The sequence below is a fragment of the Astatotilapia calliptera genome, chromosome 5 (genome assembly GCF_900246225.1).
Source record: "Astatotilapia calliptera chromosome 5, fAstCal1.2, whole genome shotgun sequence".
Taxonomy (NCBI): domain Eukaryota; kingdom Metazoa; phylum Chordata; class Actinopteri; order Cichliformes; family Cichlidae; genus Astatotilapia; species Astatotilapia calliptera.
In genome coordinates, this window is record NC_039306.1 from 29,898,716 (window position 1) to 29,913,930 (window position 15,215).

Below are 15,215 nucleotides of genomic sequence, written 5' to 3' on the forward strand. Positions count from 1 at the left end.
ACACACACACACACACGACACGTTTAAAGGTTTAAAAGTCTTTATTTGGAGGGTGCGCCATCACAGTTGGTGCACAGCTGTTGCAGCTGGCTGACTGTCGTAGGTTTGAGGGCAGCTTTCTTCCATCACTCGGCCAGCTGAAAAGCACGAGACAGTGATGTTTGTTAGCAACAACATACACAGTGTCAGAGTTACTCATAACCGTGCTACAGATCACATGAGAGGGCTAAAGTGAGTTCATCTTTAACAGAGGATTACATCTAGTCTCTTCTAAAATTAGTCCATGCTACAGAGCCCGCTGGCTAATTTTAAAATATTCTTCCAAAGGTCATACAATTCCATTCTGCAGTGAGCTGTAACAAGAAATGCATTGTGGGTTGTTTACCGACCTTGGTGCCTTGATCCCGGGTGCGGGTACGCAGCTTGTTGACCTGCGATTCAGCCATATCGGCCCTCTCCTCTGCATCGTCAAGCTCATGCTGGAGTTTCCTGTACTTGGACATGTTGGTGTTCACCTGATCTTCCTGCGTAAAAGAAAACCAAGAAAAATATTCAATTTACACCAAACTAAAAGATCTTTGAGTATTCTATTGATATTTTCAGTCTGGTGGCGCACAGAAAAGCTCAGAAATTTGTAGTTTAAACAACATCACTTAGAATCATCGCTTCGATTACAGCTTTCATTTACTGTCAAACAGAAAACTCACCGCTTCTTCGGCCTGTCTCTTGTAACTCTTTACTTTGGCTTGCAGCTTGTCGATGAGGTCTTGCAGGCGGACCAGATTCTTCTTGTCCTCCTCGGCCTGCAGAGAAACAGAGGTAGGTCTTACATCTTATTTGCACACCTCTGCATGCTCCGTGTGCACACGCAGTGAGTTACCTGGTAAGAGAGCTCTTTGATTCTCCTTTCATACTTGCGCACTCCCTTCTGATACTCTTGGCTCTTCTTTTGCTCAGACTCAAATTCGTTCTCCAGTTCTTTGACCTACCATTGCAATAAGCAAATGACTAAAACTCACTCCAAAGTAAAGCACGTGGACGAGAGACTATGTAAATATGCAGTTGACTGATGTGATTTCCTACTCTGGCCTCCAGCTTCTGAACTTGCTTCTTTCCACCCTTGAGGGCAATCTGCTCAGCCTCGTTCAGACGCATCTGCAGGTCCTTTATGGTCTGCTCCATGTTCTTCTTCATCCTCTCCAGATGCGCACTTGTGTCCTGCTCCTTCTTCAGCTCCTCTGCCATCATGGCCGCCTACAAATGCAGAAAATCTCTGTTAAATCGGCAAATAATCTAACTTAATTGCAACCAGTCCTATGCCACAGATGTATACAGTTGTATTTGGTATTTTGGTTACTGGGGCACTTACATCAGTGATTGCCTTTTTGGCTTTTTCTTCTGCATTACGGCACTCCTGTACGGCATCATCCACCTCATTCGACAGCACGGACAGATCGCCCTCCAGCTTCTTCTTCTGGTTGATCAGCCCAGTGTTCTGAAACGGAAAACTCCTTCCAACATTTAAAGTACAAGACTATAACTAGTGCTATCTTAAAAAACATCTAATATTTTCTTCCAACCTGAGAGTGCAGCAGGTTGACTCTTTCAGTAGCCTCGAGCAGTTCATGTTCTGCCAGCTTGCGTGAGCGATCGTTCTGCTCCAGCATGGCCCTGAGCTCCTCCACTTCGGCGGTGAGCAGGTTGTTTCGACGCTCTGTCACTGCAACCTGCTCCTTCAGCTCCTCGTTCTTGTGGGTGGTCTCATCCAGCTCTAGCTGAGTGTCCTGGAGTCATGCGTCAGGTGGAGAAAGTCATTAGAGTGCAATGGCACATCAGGTGAGCTCACTGACCGGCTGTAGTTATGGACTCACCTTGAGCTGCACCTGTAGGTTTCTGAGGAGTTTCTGGGACTCCGAGGCCTGCCTGTTAGCGTGGTTCAACTGCACCTCCATCTCATTCAGGTCGCCTTCCATCTTCTTCCTCAGGCGCACTGCCTCGTTGCGAGACTTGGCCTCAGCATCCAAGGTAGCCTGCATAGACTCCACCGTTTTCTGGTGGTTCCGCCTGAAAAGGAGAAAAAGGCGCAAATAAAAAACTCCTGCAGATCAGCAAGAGTGTAATTGAGCTTTATCTAGAAAACCCACCGAAGATTGTCAATTTCTTCATCCTTCTCCGCTAGCTTCCTGTCAATATCAGCTTTTATCTGGTTAAGCTCCAGCTGGGTCCGGAGAGTTTTGCTCTCTTCGTGTTCCAGAGTAGCCTGAGACAGACAGATGGAGCATTAAGAATTTAGCAGACTGTTCTTAAGGAATATTGCACATAAACGCAGCAAGCTGCTTACTTCAGCTTCCTCTAGTGCAGCTTGAATCTCACTTTTCTCGATGTCCAGACCCTTCTTTATCTTTTCCAGCTCGTGAATGGTTTTTCCTCCCTGACTGATTTGATCTGAAAGGTCAGCAATCTCCTCTGGTGGAGAAGATATGTGAAAGTATTATATTTAAATTTACGTCAAGGGAAAACCTTTCTGTAAATTCCAGCTGAATTTTAATGATGCCATGTGTACCTTGGAGGTTCTTGTTCTCCCTTTTGATGGTCTCCAGATGTTCTAAGGTCTCCTCATAGGTGTTCTTCAGTTTAAAGAGCTCTGTGCTCAGGCCACGAGACTCTTTTTGAGAGGTCTCCAGCTCTGACTGGGACTCTTCGTACTTCTGCTTCCATTCAGCTAGCACCTGGAAGGGACAATTAAAGGTTTTCTTTGGCTTTTTATTAGCATTGCTTCTCAGAGGGTCTAGATTGAGGTGCAAAAATAGGGTGATATTCCCTAAAGAATGCAAAGATAATTCACCAAAGTAGGTCACATCAGGAATGCAGTACTGATGATGTAGGGTCCTTGTCATTGCCAGTACCTTGTCAAAGTTCCGCTGCTTTCTGTCCAGGGCAGCAGCCGCAGCATTGGCACGTTCCAGATCAATGACCAGGTCTTCGATCTCTGTCTGGAGTCGATGTTTCGTCTTCTCCAGGGAGGAGCACTTGGCATTGGAAGCTTCTACACTCTCTTCAGCCTCCTGTAGGCGTGCCACCAGCTTCTTTCTAATGAGAGGCAAACAGAACTGAAAGTCAGCTCTCAAAATAATCACGTGGCGCCATCAAATTTTGCAAGTTAAAAACCACATCACGCTCACTTGGCTTCCTCCAGCTCCTCAGTCCTCTGGATGGCATCAGTTTCATACTTTGTCCTCCACTGAGCCACCTCAGCGTTGGCTTTGGACAGAGCTCTCTGCAGGTCAGCCTTGGTCTCCTGCTCTTCATCGTACTGCTCTCTTAGGAGATCACAGTCGTGCCGAGACGATTGGAGAGCATGGGCCAAGGCGCTCTTGGCCTTAAGAGATCAGTTATGATGGTAGAAAAGGAGTTAATTTAACTGGAGGAACTCTCAACACACGCCGAGTGAGCCGGTAAGTTTTGACTGATGAACTGATTAATTGGGAGCTGACCTTATTCTCCTCCTCAAGCTGTTTCTTGAGCTCCTCCACGCTCTGGCTGAAGGAGTTTTTGGCACGTTGGAGCTGGGACACCATGCCCTCTCGCTCCTCAAGCTTCCTGCCCAGCTCGGCTGCATAGTGGAGTTAAGCAGTTACAGGCATTACTTATGAGTCTATGAAATCTGTGAGATTTTTAGATCAAATTATAGCCTCTTACCACTCTCAGCCTGAGCACGGGCCTTTTGTGTGCTGGTTTCACTGAGCTGCCTCTGGAGCTCCTCCACCTTGGCTTTAGCCTCGTTCATTTGATCTTCATAGAGTCGGCACGTCTTCTCTGAAGTGGCCTGTTGAGTAGATGCAAATTCTTTGATTTCGCCACAAATATAAATGCAATTCCCGTACTAGTTTAAATCTCTATCTATACCTTGCCCCTGGAGAGCTGCTCCACAGTCGAGGCCAGGTCATCGGCCTCCATCTTGGCCTCGCTCCTCTCTTTCTCCAGTTTCTGCTTAACCCTCTGCAGGCTGTCAATCTGCTCGCTCAGCTCTGCCACGGTGTCGGCGTGCTTCTTCCGCAAAGCTGCGGTCGTGGCCTCGTGGTGCAGCATGGCTTCCTCCAGGTCCCGCCGCAGCTTCAGAAAATCCGCCTCTCTCTTCTTGTTCATCTCGATCTGGGCCGAGGTGGCTCCACCGGCCTCCTCCAGGCGCTCGCTCAGCTCCTCCAGCTCACGGGCCACGTCCCCGCGCTGCTTCTCCACTTTAGCCCTGTAAGCCCTGTCGGCCTCTAGCTCCTCTTCCAACTCCTCGATGCGAGCCTGGAGAAAAGCGACAGTCAGTTACTTTGTGATGGTGGCTCACATCTGCTCTACTAGACGCTAAGGCTCATTTTCACCTGCAGCTCCTTTATCTTCTTCTGAAGCTGATTGGACAATGCTTGCTCATCTTCTATCCTTGTGCTAATTTCATTCATTTCAAAGTCTTTTCTGTTGGGAAAATGTTCGGGAATCGTTCTTTATCATTCACTCTTTATAGTTTAAAAGATGGTTTATCTGCGATTATGGGACAATCCTCACTTTTTCAGCTTCTCTTCAAGTTGCTGTTTGTCATTCTCCAAGTCCATCACAGACTCTAAAGAGAGCTTTAGATCTCCCTCCAGCTTACGTTTGACTCGTTCCAGGTCCATACGTAGCTTTTTCTCTTGTTCCAAAGAGCCTTCCAGCTGATGAACCACAGAAAGAAAACATCTTACAATTTTGACTAAATGGTGTAACAGCACTTTGTTTCTGTGTTTAGTCTTAAACTCACATCATCTACTTGTTGCTCCAGCTTAGCCTTTGCTTTGGTCAGAGTGTTGACTTTGTCCTCCTCTGCCTGTAGGTCATCCAGAGTCTGCTGATGAGCCTCCTGAAGAGCCTTCTTCTCCTTGGTCAGCTTCAGTATGGTTTCATCCAGAGCTGCCATTTCCTCAATTAGGTTTTTCACCTGCAAAATAAAAAGATTAAAAATGAGTTTAACAATCAGCCAGTGAGAAACTGAACTCCTGTCCACTGTGCATGCTGTGGTCCTTTCTCTGGCCTCTTAGCGCCCCCTGGAGGAAGCTTACTGCTCTTTCTCATCCATTTTTCTTACCTTGTTCTCAGTGGCATGCTTCTCCTTTTCCAGTTTAGCCAGGGTGATCTCCAGATCGTCTATATCCTTCTTCAGCTCGGCACACTCATCCTCCAGCTTGCGCTTCTTAGCGAGCACATTAGAGCTCATCTCTTCCTCGTCCTCCAGCCTTTCCAGGAGTTCCTTGACTTTGGCCTCCAGCTGGATCTTAGTCTTGATGAGCAGGTCACAGCGTTCCTCAGCGTCTGCCAGGTTGTCCTGCTCCTGTGAGGAAGAAAAAGTACATCTTTAGCAAATTTCTCACTACGCCAGTGTGTGTAAAGGCTGAATGTGTAAATACCGCACATCAGGAGAAAAACTTACGGCTTGCAGCTGTAGAGAGAGGTCATTCTTCTCTTGGATCAGGCTGACCTGCCGCTCTTCCAGCTCCTTCCGTTTCATTTCAGATTTTTCCAGAGCTTCCTTCAGCTTGGCCAGCTCCTCCTTCAGAGACGCCAGCTCTTTCTCGTTAGCGACGCTCTTCAGGAGGGGTTTTATTTTGAAGAAGAGCTTCATCCAGGGCCAGTGCTTGACGGCGTTGAAGGCCCGGATGTTCCACTGGATGATCATCAGAGCCTCCCTGAAAACATCAACAAAAGGTTTTCTTTGTTTAAAACCTGTTGTGTAGCTAAATTAGTTTTATATAACATAATTTAATTGACAAAAAAAGCTGTTTTAGTGTTCGGTCATTTTTTCCTATTAGTTTTAATGCTTATACAGGCAATGTTTTTACCAGGGGTAAACTTTCAGAACGGATCTCTCAACGCAAACAACTACATCACAGTCATGTGACATTTTGACTGGAAAAAAATATATTTTCTATATATTTATGTGAGCAAACATGAATTAAATTTGTGTAGCTTTAATGTTATTTCAGTAAATTAAAAGTAAATATAAATGTAGTTTTTGTTCCCTGTGATCACTTCTACTGGGAGCATGTAATCAGGGAAAGGTCGAGTAAAGAGAATGATATATTAACTGGAGAGCTAAAAGTGTTATATTTGAAATGAATAAAAGGTGCAGAATAAATGGTTTAAACAACTAAAAGCTACAGATAAGAAGTTCAAATAGAAAACTTAAATAAATGGATATATTAGGTAGCTAAAGTAGTGTCACATGATGCCAAGTCTGCTCGAAAGTTCAGTGGATGCAAAGTTAAAATCCTAAATGTTATACCGCAGGGCGGTTAGGTCAGAGAGATTTATCCCGGGCTTTCCCCGTTTATTTATCGACTTCTTCTTGGCGCTTGATTTTTTGGCACTAACCCTGCGAGTATCCACTCCCTTGTATCTAATCATACACAGATGGATGCCACATGAAATCATACACCTAATGCTGCTTTTGATGTTTCACGACTCTGGCCAAACAGGGTAGCCAGATTGATTTAGTCTCAGCAGGATGGTGTCTCACAGCCCTAAATATGGACCCGGAGCAGATTAGTCAAGGACTTCGCGTCAATGTTTAGAGGGTTTGGGCGAGCGTGCGCTTGCAAGGGTTGGGAGGTGGTGGTTGTGCGGGAGGGTTGAGGGGCTGATTGCGTTTTTGACATGACTCCGTGCCGGGTGCCTCTCAAAGGTGAGCGTTTGTGTTTATTTAGAAACTAAAGCCCTCTGTCCGACAGCCAGCTTTAATCCTCTGTCACCCGCCACCTATCCCATCAATGCACACACTTAGAAGTACAGGCGCCGTGGACAAAAGGGGCCAGGGGCCATTGGGCATCCAGGGAAGGGGTGGGGTGGGTGGGGGTGGTGGTGATGGTTGTATTTTTAGGGAGGCCCCGAGCAGCTGCCACTTGACACATGTCGCCACCTGGCTCTGAGGACACCGTCCGCATTGTTTCATTTAGAGAAAGCAGAGGGAGAGAATGGCCAGAGACCTGCGAGCGTGGGGTGTGCGGGAGAGAGATGAGGGGGGCATGCAGCCCTTATTAACAGCAGGGCCACACGCATAACTGGTAACCATACAAGGACAAGCACACGCCTCACACACGCCGATAACACTGCCCTTGCATGCCAAACATACTTGAGCGAGGGAGTGAACGATAAGGTATAGTGTATCACAGGCCGGGGGGCTGGCGGCTCACCGGGCTCTATTAAACCTGTTCGGAGGAGCAACTGTTGGAGGTCTGCTTTTTGTACTCATGTCTTCACCTTCCTGTAAGGTGGAGCTCGAAGACTGGTGTTCATTAACACACTTTCTCTTCTTTTAGAGTAATGAGCAAAATTACTTTTTCTTTTTCTTTTCTTTTCTTTTCTTTTCTTTTTTTTTTTTTTACCTCCTTTCCGTCATCTTCAGCAGCTCCATCCTCATGATTTTGCCACGAGCGGCCGCCTGGAACAGCGTCAAGACTTTGGCCAAACGCTCATCCCTCATCTCTTCGAGGTGACCCAGCAAGCCTGCTTTGAAGAACACCTACATGAAAAGAAACACTGCTTTAATTACAAAATACAAACTAAAAAGTGTGGATTACAAAGATTTTTATTTGCATAATCAAATGGTCGATTAACTTTCAATTTCAAAAATCATTTTAACTTTGACACAGCCATGCAAGGAATACAGCCACAATAAAAATGTACTAAGTAAAATATATTCATATTTGTATTAAAGAAAAACACAGAAACCTTCTAAATAAATGCATTTGAATTGTTAAATTGTTTAATAGCTAATATAAAAAATCTGTGTTATACACTATTAGCATTTTGATTAATTATTATTATTAATTTTAATTTATCCCTTTGTGTGTAAATATGTATATGGAGTATTTTATGTACTGTTTCAATTTAATCTTAAAAAATGTACTGTGTATAAATTATGAGAAACATAGAAAAATATCAAATAAAATAGACACCTTTGTGTGTCCAAATCTGTACTGGCTGTGGTCGATGTCCAGGGAGGCCAGCAGCTTCTCCGCTGCTTTCCTGCTGTCCACAAACTTGTCATCTGGGATGGCGTGTGGGTTCAGGATGCGGTAGCTGATTGAATGATTACCAAACAAAAAGGACCATGATAGCACCGCGATATCTCTTATGTGATCTGAGTGATGTGTGCGCATATCTTACCGCTGCTTGAACTCGGCGTAGAGGATCCGGTTAGGAAAGCCCTTCCTGCAGATCCTGATGCCTTCCAGCACGCCGTTACAGCGCAGCTGGTGCAGCACAAGAAATGCATCCATGATCCCTGTGCAGAACAGGTTTCAAACATGAGTCGTGGTGTCCAAAAGTCCATATTGGTTTTAATCAGCTGGTAATATGTGATGATTACGTTTCGGTTTACCTGGAGTCTTGGTCTCATTAGGGATGATGCAGCGAACAAAATGGGGCTGCGTGCTCCGGAGGTTGGTCATCAGCTTATTCAGATTTTCCTGCAGGAACAAAGAATCACAGCAAACCAAATGAGTGAATAAAAATACTTTGAATAATCTGTTAAAATACCAAAGACATCAACCATGCAAAACCTGTTACTCTGTGACGCTCACATGAGAAATCCTTGAAGTAAAGAAGAGAGGAGCCAGCACAGACTTAAAGTGATGTTCATGTGATCATTGCCCTAAACATCACTGCAAGTCTTAACTGCCTCCGTCCCCATGCTCCAGTGACATCCACAATTTTGCACTAAACACCTGCATTAAAGCCTCTCAGTGCATTTGCTTCCAGCTTCAGTGTTTTTCCACAAGCCCTGCAGCAGCCACATCAGCCTCACCTTATGAAGCTGGGACACAGTCTGGAAGGAGGCTGCCTTCTTCCTCTTTTCCTTGCCACCTGCCTTGGGGTCAGGCGCTGCAAGGGTGTCAAAGGAAGGATTACTAAATTAATAAACGATTAAAACATCATTTATTCATTCTTTAGTCATCCATCAGAATCCAAACTGTACCTGAGTCAGAGCCAACGTAATTCTCATACAGAGAAGCAAGCAGCTTGTTGGCAGACTTTTGGAAACAAGCCACCACTGTCTCATTCAGTGGGTCCTTATTTTTGTCTAACCAGCCAAAAATGTTGTACGGTACCTACAAATAAACAAACAAATGCAAATGTATAAACAGGTAATGTATTAAATGTAAAATGTTATCTTGTAGAATTGCTCTTGTGAAAACCAACTTACTACTCCAGCGTAGTGCACCAGTTCAAAATGGGCCTCGAACTTGCGCTTCTTGTCTGGCCGTGGTTTTTGGAAGTTTGGTGACTTGCCAAGGTGATTGTCATACATCTTGGCTTTAAAGCTGTTATCTGAAGCCTTTGGGAACATGCACTCCTCTTCAAGGATGGACATGATGCCCAGCGGCTGCACCAAACACAGCATGTTAGTCTCTATAAGCCCTCACATGTGTAACAGCACAACGCTGTGCTCACCTTTTCAATGAGATCAATGCACGCTTGAAGGTCCAGCCCGAAATCGATGAAGGTCCATTCGATACCCTCTCTCTTGTACTCTTCCTGCTCCAGGATGAACATGTGGTGGTTGAAAAACTGTTGCAGTTTCTCATTCGTGAAGTTGATGCACAGCTGCTCAAAGCTGTTGAGCTTCAATGGAAGAAAAAAGAAAAAAGAACAGGTGTTCAGAGGAGACACCACAGGAGCATGAAAAACAGGAGGAACTGTTACAGATCAGCCTGCAGCGTTGCCGAGTCATTGCAGTGTGAGCTACGGCGAGGAACGATCAGGTTACAAAAAGACGTATCATCACGCAAGTGTTGAACTAGTTTTATTTTTTCAACTTTTATCTGTATGACTGTTATTTGAACTTTCATGCAGATCAACTCACATCAAAGATCTCAAACCCTGCAATGTCCAAGACTCCTATGAAGTACTGGCGAGGGAGGGAGGTGTACAGGGTCCGGTTGATGCGCCCCACGAGCCATTTGAACATGCGGTCATACGTGGCTTTGGCCAAAGCTCCGACTGCATAGGTAACCTTCAGCACCCAAGCACAGTTACACACACACACACACACACACACACACACACACACACACACACACACAAAGAAGGAATACTATCATTCACGTGGATGGCCTCTGTTGTTTGAAAACCATATTCTAGTGTGTGTTGAGAGGTGAGTGTATTGACTGAGGATTAAGAAGCCGTCCTTCCATTAGCCTAGCGGTAGGAGAGCAACCACTGAACTTTTACTCCACTGTACTAATAGATGTTTGTATGATTATTATGGGGTGGATTATGCCTCTTTACGCTTAACAAAAACACAGACATGAGACACTGCGTCTCCTCACCTGTTCAACATTCTGTCCCTTCACAACATACTCATTTCCCACCTTCACCCTTGGGTGGAGGAGGCCCTTGATGAGGTCAGCTGAACTGACTCCCATCAGGTATGAGGCTTTGTCTGCACCTGGTAGCAGAAAGGGAGATGAAAAACGTGTGAAACATGACCCCTGTTTTAACTGCATGGTTTCTTTTCATTCTTTTATGCTCACTCCTTGCAGACTACAGGTTCTTACTTTCAGTGCCGTCGGCCTCCGCCTGTTCCTCGCGCTGCTTTTGCTTGAATTTCATGTTGCCAAAGTGCATGATGGCTCCGACTATTTTATAGCAGCCATACTTCTCCTCTGGTAGGAAGCCCAGGATGTCCATGGCATGCTGTAAGAGATCAAGAAAGCAACGCTCACAACTTTGCAAATCTATTCAGCGTACAGGTTTGGGTTTGTTTTTTTGTTTTGTTTTGTTTATCAGCGAAGAGGATAAAAGTTTACATCAGTGGCCATCAGCTCCAGCCCATCATCCAGGTTCTCGACAGTCGTCACGCCCTGGGAGCAGAAGTGGTAGTCATATGGGTTGGACGACACCAGCAGCATGTCTGGAAAACAAAGGTTTTTAAAATCATTTTGCAGATCAGCAGTAGTACAGTATCTAAATATCCAAAGTAACCAGAGTAACTAACCTAAGAGTTCTGGTTTCTTCTGTGACATGATCTGGTAGTAGATGTGGTAGCTTCTCTCACCAGGCTGCTGGAATATAACTCTGGATTTTTCCAGAAGATCTGAAGGACATGTTTGTGTGGGACATGAAACAAACTGAGAACTGTGTGGTTTTAATCACTCTGCGCTTTTATTTACTCACATATGTCAATGTCAGCTGAGGCCAGTTTGCCAGTAGGACCAAAGTGGATCCTAATGAATTTGCCCTGCAGACGTAAGAAATCATCGAGTTTAAAATAAATAATCACCATTAAGAGAATTCCAAATATGTTTCAATCCATAAACTCTGTTTTAGACTAAGTACAGTTTCCAGTTACTCACAAATCGGGATGAGTTGTCATTCCTTAGCGTTTTGGCATTACCAAACGCCTCCATGGCAGGATTCGCCTCAATGATCTGATCCTCCAGAGTCCCCTGCAAAGAAAAAAAAAGTGTAATATAAAAAAAATGCCAACACAAAGTAATTTTTGACAGTTGTGTTTATTTTGCTGCTAAACTCACCCCAGTTTTGGTTGCAGGACCTTGCTGTAAAGAAAGAAGGGGAAAAGAGTGTGAGTGTCATATCACAGAAGCCATGACTGAATAATGCTCTCACAATCAAAGGGGAACACCATGATCGACTGGAAAATTAGAAACTTGGTGTTAAAGCTGTGGTAAAAAAAAAAAAAAAAAAAAAAAGGCCACCATGTTTCTTATGATGAACGGAGGGAAGAAAAAGGGGAGCATCAAACAACACGGAAAAGTCCCAAAAAAAATTAAAGCAAAAGGGGAAAAGAAGAGAAAATTAAAATTCTGAGCCATAAAAAAGGGAAAAGGGGAGAGGAAAAAAGAAATGATTAAAAACAATAAGAAAGCAGAGTGGAGCAGCTGGAACACAACACATGAAGGTAGAGACTCAGACATGAATGTAATCAGTTCTCACATTCACCATGTTGACAGTGAGGAAAATGTATGGACATGGTTTTAAGGGTGTACACTGAAGGGGTCCTGGGACCAAAAAAAAGAGGAAGAAAATAAAAATTAAATGAAGCAAAAAAAAAAAAAAAAAGATTAAAAAACGGGAGGAAACAAAAATACGGGTTGCCACATCGGCCTTACTCCTTTTTTGGCAGGTGTATCCCCGAGAGCTGCCACAATGGCAAAATACTGAATGACACGTTTCGTGTTGACAGTTTTGCCAGCACCGGATTCTCCGCTATAGGAGTGTAAAAAAATAACAAAGTGTACATACAAACAGACACAGTAAAAACTGCTCACAAAACTGGTACACGTACACTGCATGTTACAAGTGGGGTAAAAAAATTAAAAAGGAAGGAACAAGGTTCAGTCAGAGAAAAATAAAAAATGGAGGAAAAAACAAAAAAATCTTCAAATCAAATCTTTAAAATTGTTGTACGTGTGTAAGATGTGTATTTCTTCCCAAATTTGTGGCTTGAAACAAGACCAAATTTAAAAATAAAATAAAAAATAAAGCAGGTGAAACTTACGTGATGAGCATGGATTGATTCTCTCGATCTGATGAAGACAGAATAGATGTGTGTTTATATTTAAAAAGACACCACCTGCGTTAGACCACTTTGCAGAGTTATTTCACATGTGCGTGAGTGTGTGTGTGCACTCACTGCGAAGCATGTCATTGTAGGCATTGTCTGCAATCGAGTAGATGTGCGGCGGTGCCTCAGAGCGGCGTTTTCCTTTGTAGGCAGCCACCACAGGAGCTGTGTAGACAGGCAGCCATTTGTATGGATTCACTGTCACGCAGAAGAGCCCCGAGTAAGTCTGAGGAAACAGAGGGACAAGACACAAGATGCCTAAAACCATCTTTCTACTGAGAGGCTGACTTCACACAAGCTCACAGCTGAACTCTGGATAATCTAGCCACTTAAAGCAACCTGGAAACATGGCATCCCTCGGTGCTGAGATACTTACATAGATCATCCAGGCGCTGTAGCGTCTGCGCAGGTTGTGAAGCACAGAGGCCTCATTGAGGTGCGTCAGCATGGCCATGTCTTCGATCATGTCATACTTTGGAGGGTTCATTTGCTGGATGTCACAGTCCTTCACTGTCAGGGTCTGAGGCGATGGACACACAAAGACATGAGAAAGAAATCATGCAGATACAGTTAAAGTCATGAGAAGATGTGTCAGCAGGTACCACCGTACCACAGAGGGATGAACATTTACCCTGCCATCTTTGGTCTCAACAATGACTTTGTCACCGCTGACTTCCTTGATCTCGATCTCAATGTAAGCCTCTTTTTCATCCGGGATCCAAGCTCGCTTCTTACCTGGCAGAGGTGTAGAGAGAGAGGAGTATTATTGAGAGGATTGGGGGAATTATTGATAATAAAAAAACAAATCTCAAAAAATTTAATAATAATAATAATAATAATAATGGATTGGATTTATATAGCGCTTTTCAAGGCACCCAAAGCGCTTTACAATACCACTATTCATTCACTCTCACATTCATACACTGGTTAATAAACATTTAGTTAAGCAGATTTAAACAAACAAACAAACAAACAAACAAACAATATATATATATATAATGTAAATGCAAAGTTCAAATCAAACTTTGAATAAAATATGAATAACTAATACCTAACTAATATATGTTCTGTTATGTTAGGATGCATTTGTTGCGATCACAATGATCTCAATTTTAAAATTCCAAACATAGTTTACGCATTTTTGTTGTTGTTGTTGTTTCAAAACTGTTTGTTTTATCCCTTTAAAAACATTACATTAAACACAGCTTTGTTACTAAAATGAAAAGGCCTAATCGCACAACATCAGATAGATTTCTCCTTTTTTAAAAAGACTATTTCTTAAGTGAAGCGCTTTAAGGTTTAGTTCCTTTGAAGTCTCCTTAAAAGGCCTACCGTCAAAAGCCGTGGTTTGCATCGCCAGCAGCTCCAGATCAGATTTGCGTAAAAACGGCGAAGCCTCTCCAAACTCTTTCACGTCAAAGCGCGACATGGTGGCAGCTCCTCGCCGGCCCCGAAAACTGGAGGCACCAGTTGAAGAATTTCTTTGATAAGAAGACAAATCTTTGCATTAAGGTCAGTAGCTCATTACATGTCAAAGCGCCTGTGGTTACTTCAGTTTCCACGACGGGATGAAACGAAAACAGCCTGTGCGCAAAGAGCGCAAATCCGCTACTAAGAAATCAGAAGAAAACTACAGAAGTGTAAAGACCGTTAACCGACGAAGCAATGGCAAGCGAGATTATTTTACTCTTAAAAAATAAATTGGGACTCTTTAAAAAGGCAGACAATCCCCGCGCGCAAAATGCGCAAAGTTCAACCTACCAAACAGAGGCAAAAAGTTGTCCACTGACCTCAGAAAGAGCACAACGAAATAACTGCTTACTGGGATGTGCCCTCCTTTATACTGTTTTCCTCAAGGTCACGGTCAGTGGACATTTGTCCCTCATTAGCATATGCCACCTCCTCCGACTCCTATTGGTGCGGGGCGGCTGTCTCAATTGACACAAAAGGAAAGCTACGTTTTTGTCATTGCTCTGAACTCAAGCCGGCTATTTTTGTATCCCAGTTATTTTATGCACTGTACACACAGCGAGGGAGTGTTAGAGAGTTGCATTAGGAGCATCCTGGAGGGAGAGAGTTATTATTTTCCTTTATGCAGACTCTGAAGGGCATTGCATCATTACCTCTACCATGAAATAATATGTTTAAAAGACAACAACAAAAACAGGAATAATCAGAGAGACAGAGATGAAAACAAACAAACAAAAACAACAACACTAAAACAGAATCAAAGTTACGGCCAAGACTTCATAATTCATCTTCTCATCTACTTAACTTTTGTTTGACCCTACATTTAACCTCTTGCGTGACTTTCATGCTGTGAACTCACGTTGGCCTCTAAGTAATAGTCGTGCAGCGTTTTTGTTGTCAAGTGCTGCCAGGGATGTTTGCTATTGTGTGTGGCCACAGAGGATGCAACCTTAGAAGAGATTATTTCAGGAGCTGTGTGGCATTAAACATGTTACTATAAATATCCAACATTATATTAATAGAGAGAAACATGGCGCAGGGTTCACAATAAAGAGCCTCATGTGAATTTAAAACCAATAAATGTTTCGATTTATGCCCAAAAAGTGTTGAAAAGAGTCACAGTTTCATGTTTTTC

At 43.7% G+C, this 15,215-nt stretch overlaps 1 protein-coding gene across 4 annotated transcripts; it reads right to left on the reverse strand.

Annotated features, from left to right (window-relative positions):
- Positions 1 to 22: 22 nt before the first annotated feature.
- myh7ba (myosin, heavy chain 7B, cardiac muscle, beta a) lies at positions 23 to 14,433 on the reverse strand. Of its 4 annotated transcripts, none has more exons than XM_026168788.1 (44): positions 14,372 to 14,433; positions 13,943 to 14,091; positions 13,242 to 13,345; positions 12,987 to 13,130; positions 12,680 to 12,836; positions 12,545 to 12,572; positions 12,156 to 12,252; positions 11,559 to 11,582; positions 11,379 to 11,471; positions 11,200 to 11,263; positions 11,021 to 11,119; positions 10,833 to 10,936; positions 10,581 to 10,719; positions 10,353 to 10,471; positions 9,887 to 10,036; positions 9,475 to 9,645; positions 9,227 to 9,406; positions 8,999 to 9,131; positions 8,828 to 8,904; positions 8,402 to 8,489; positions 8,188 to 8,305; positions 7,977 to 8,100; positions 7,404 to 7,540; positions 5,453 to 5,708; positions 5,111 to 5,353; positions 4,787 to 4,963; positions 4,555 to 4,700; positions 4,374 to 4,464; positions 3,907 to 4,296; positions 3,700 to 3,826; positions 3,495 to 3,613; positions 3,183 to 3,379; positions 2,907 to 3,090; positions 2,564 to 2,729; positions 2,342 to 2,466; positions 2,145 to 2,260; positions 1,872 to 2,064; positions 1,581 to 1,784; positions 1,370 to 1,495; positions 1,084 to 1,254; positions 881 to 985; positions 708 to 803; positions 390 to 524; positions 23 to 137 (listed from the first exon to the last, which is right to left on the reverse strand). In XM_026168788.1, the coding sequence occupies exons 2-44, from the start codon at positions 14,037 to 14,039 to the stop codon at positions 126 to 128; spliced, it is 5,826 nt and encodes a 1,941-aa protein (XP_026024573.1). In that variant the 5' UTR covers positions 14,040 to 14,091; positions 14,372 to 14,433; the 3' UTR covers positions 23 to 125. The 4 variants fall into 4 exon arrangements, with proteins under 4 accessions (XP_026024573.1, XP_026024570.1, XP_026024571.1 ...); XM_026168785.1 differs by having other exon boundaries at positions 13,221 to 13,345; XM_026168786.1 differs by having other exon boundaries at positions 13,221 to 13,345; positions 14,401 to 14,419.
- Between the last annotated feature and the right edge of the window lie 782 nt (positions 14,434 to 15,215).

Bases quoted from the DNA above. Each gene is read 5' to 3' on its own strand.
- myh7ba (XM_026168785.1), bottom strand. From the start codon at position 14,039: ATGTCGCGCTTTGACGTGAAAGAGTTTGGAGAGGCTTCGCCGTTTTTA. The intron at 8,905-8,998 runs GTACAGTTTGGA...ACACCCTTGCAG, and splicing joins TTACGTTGGCTCTGACTCAG to CGCCTGACCCCAAGGCAGGT. The intron at 2,261-2,341 runs GTAAGCAGCTTG...TGTCTGTCTCAG, and splicing joins CTGCACTAGAGGAAGCTGAA to GCTACTCTGGAACACGAAGA.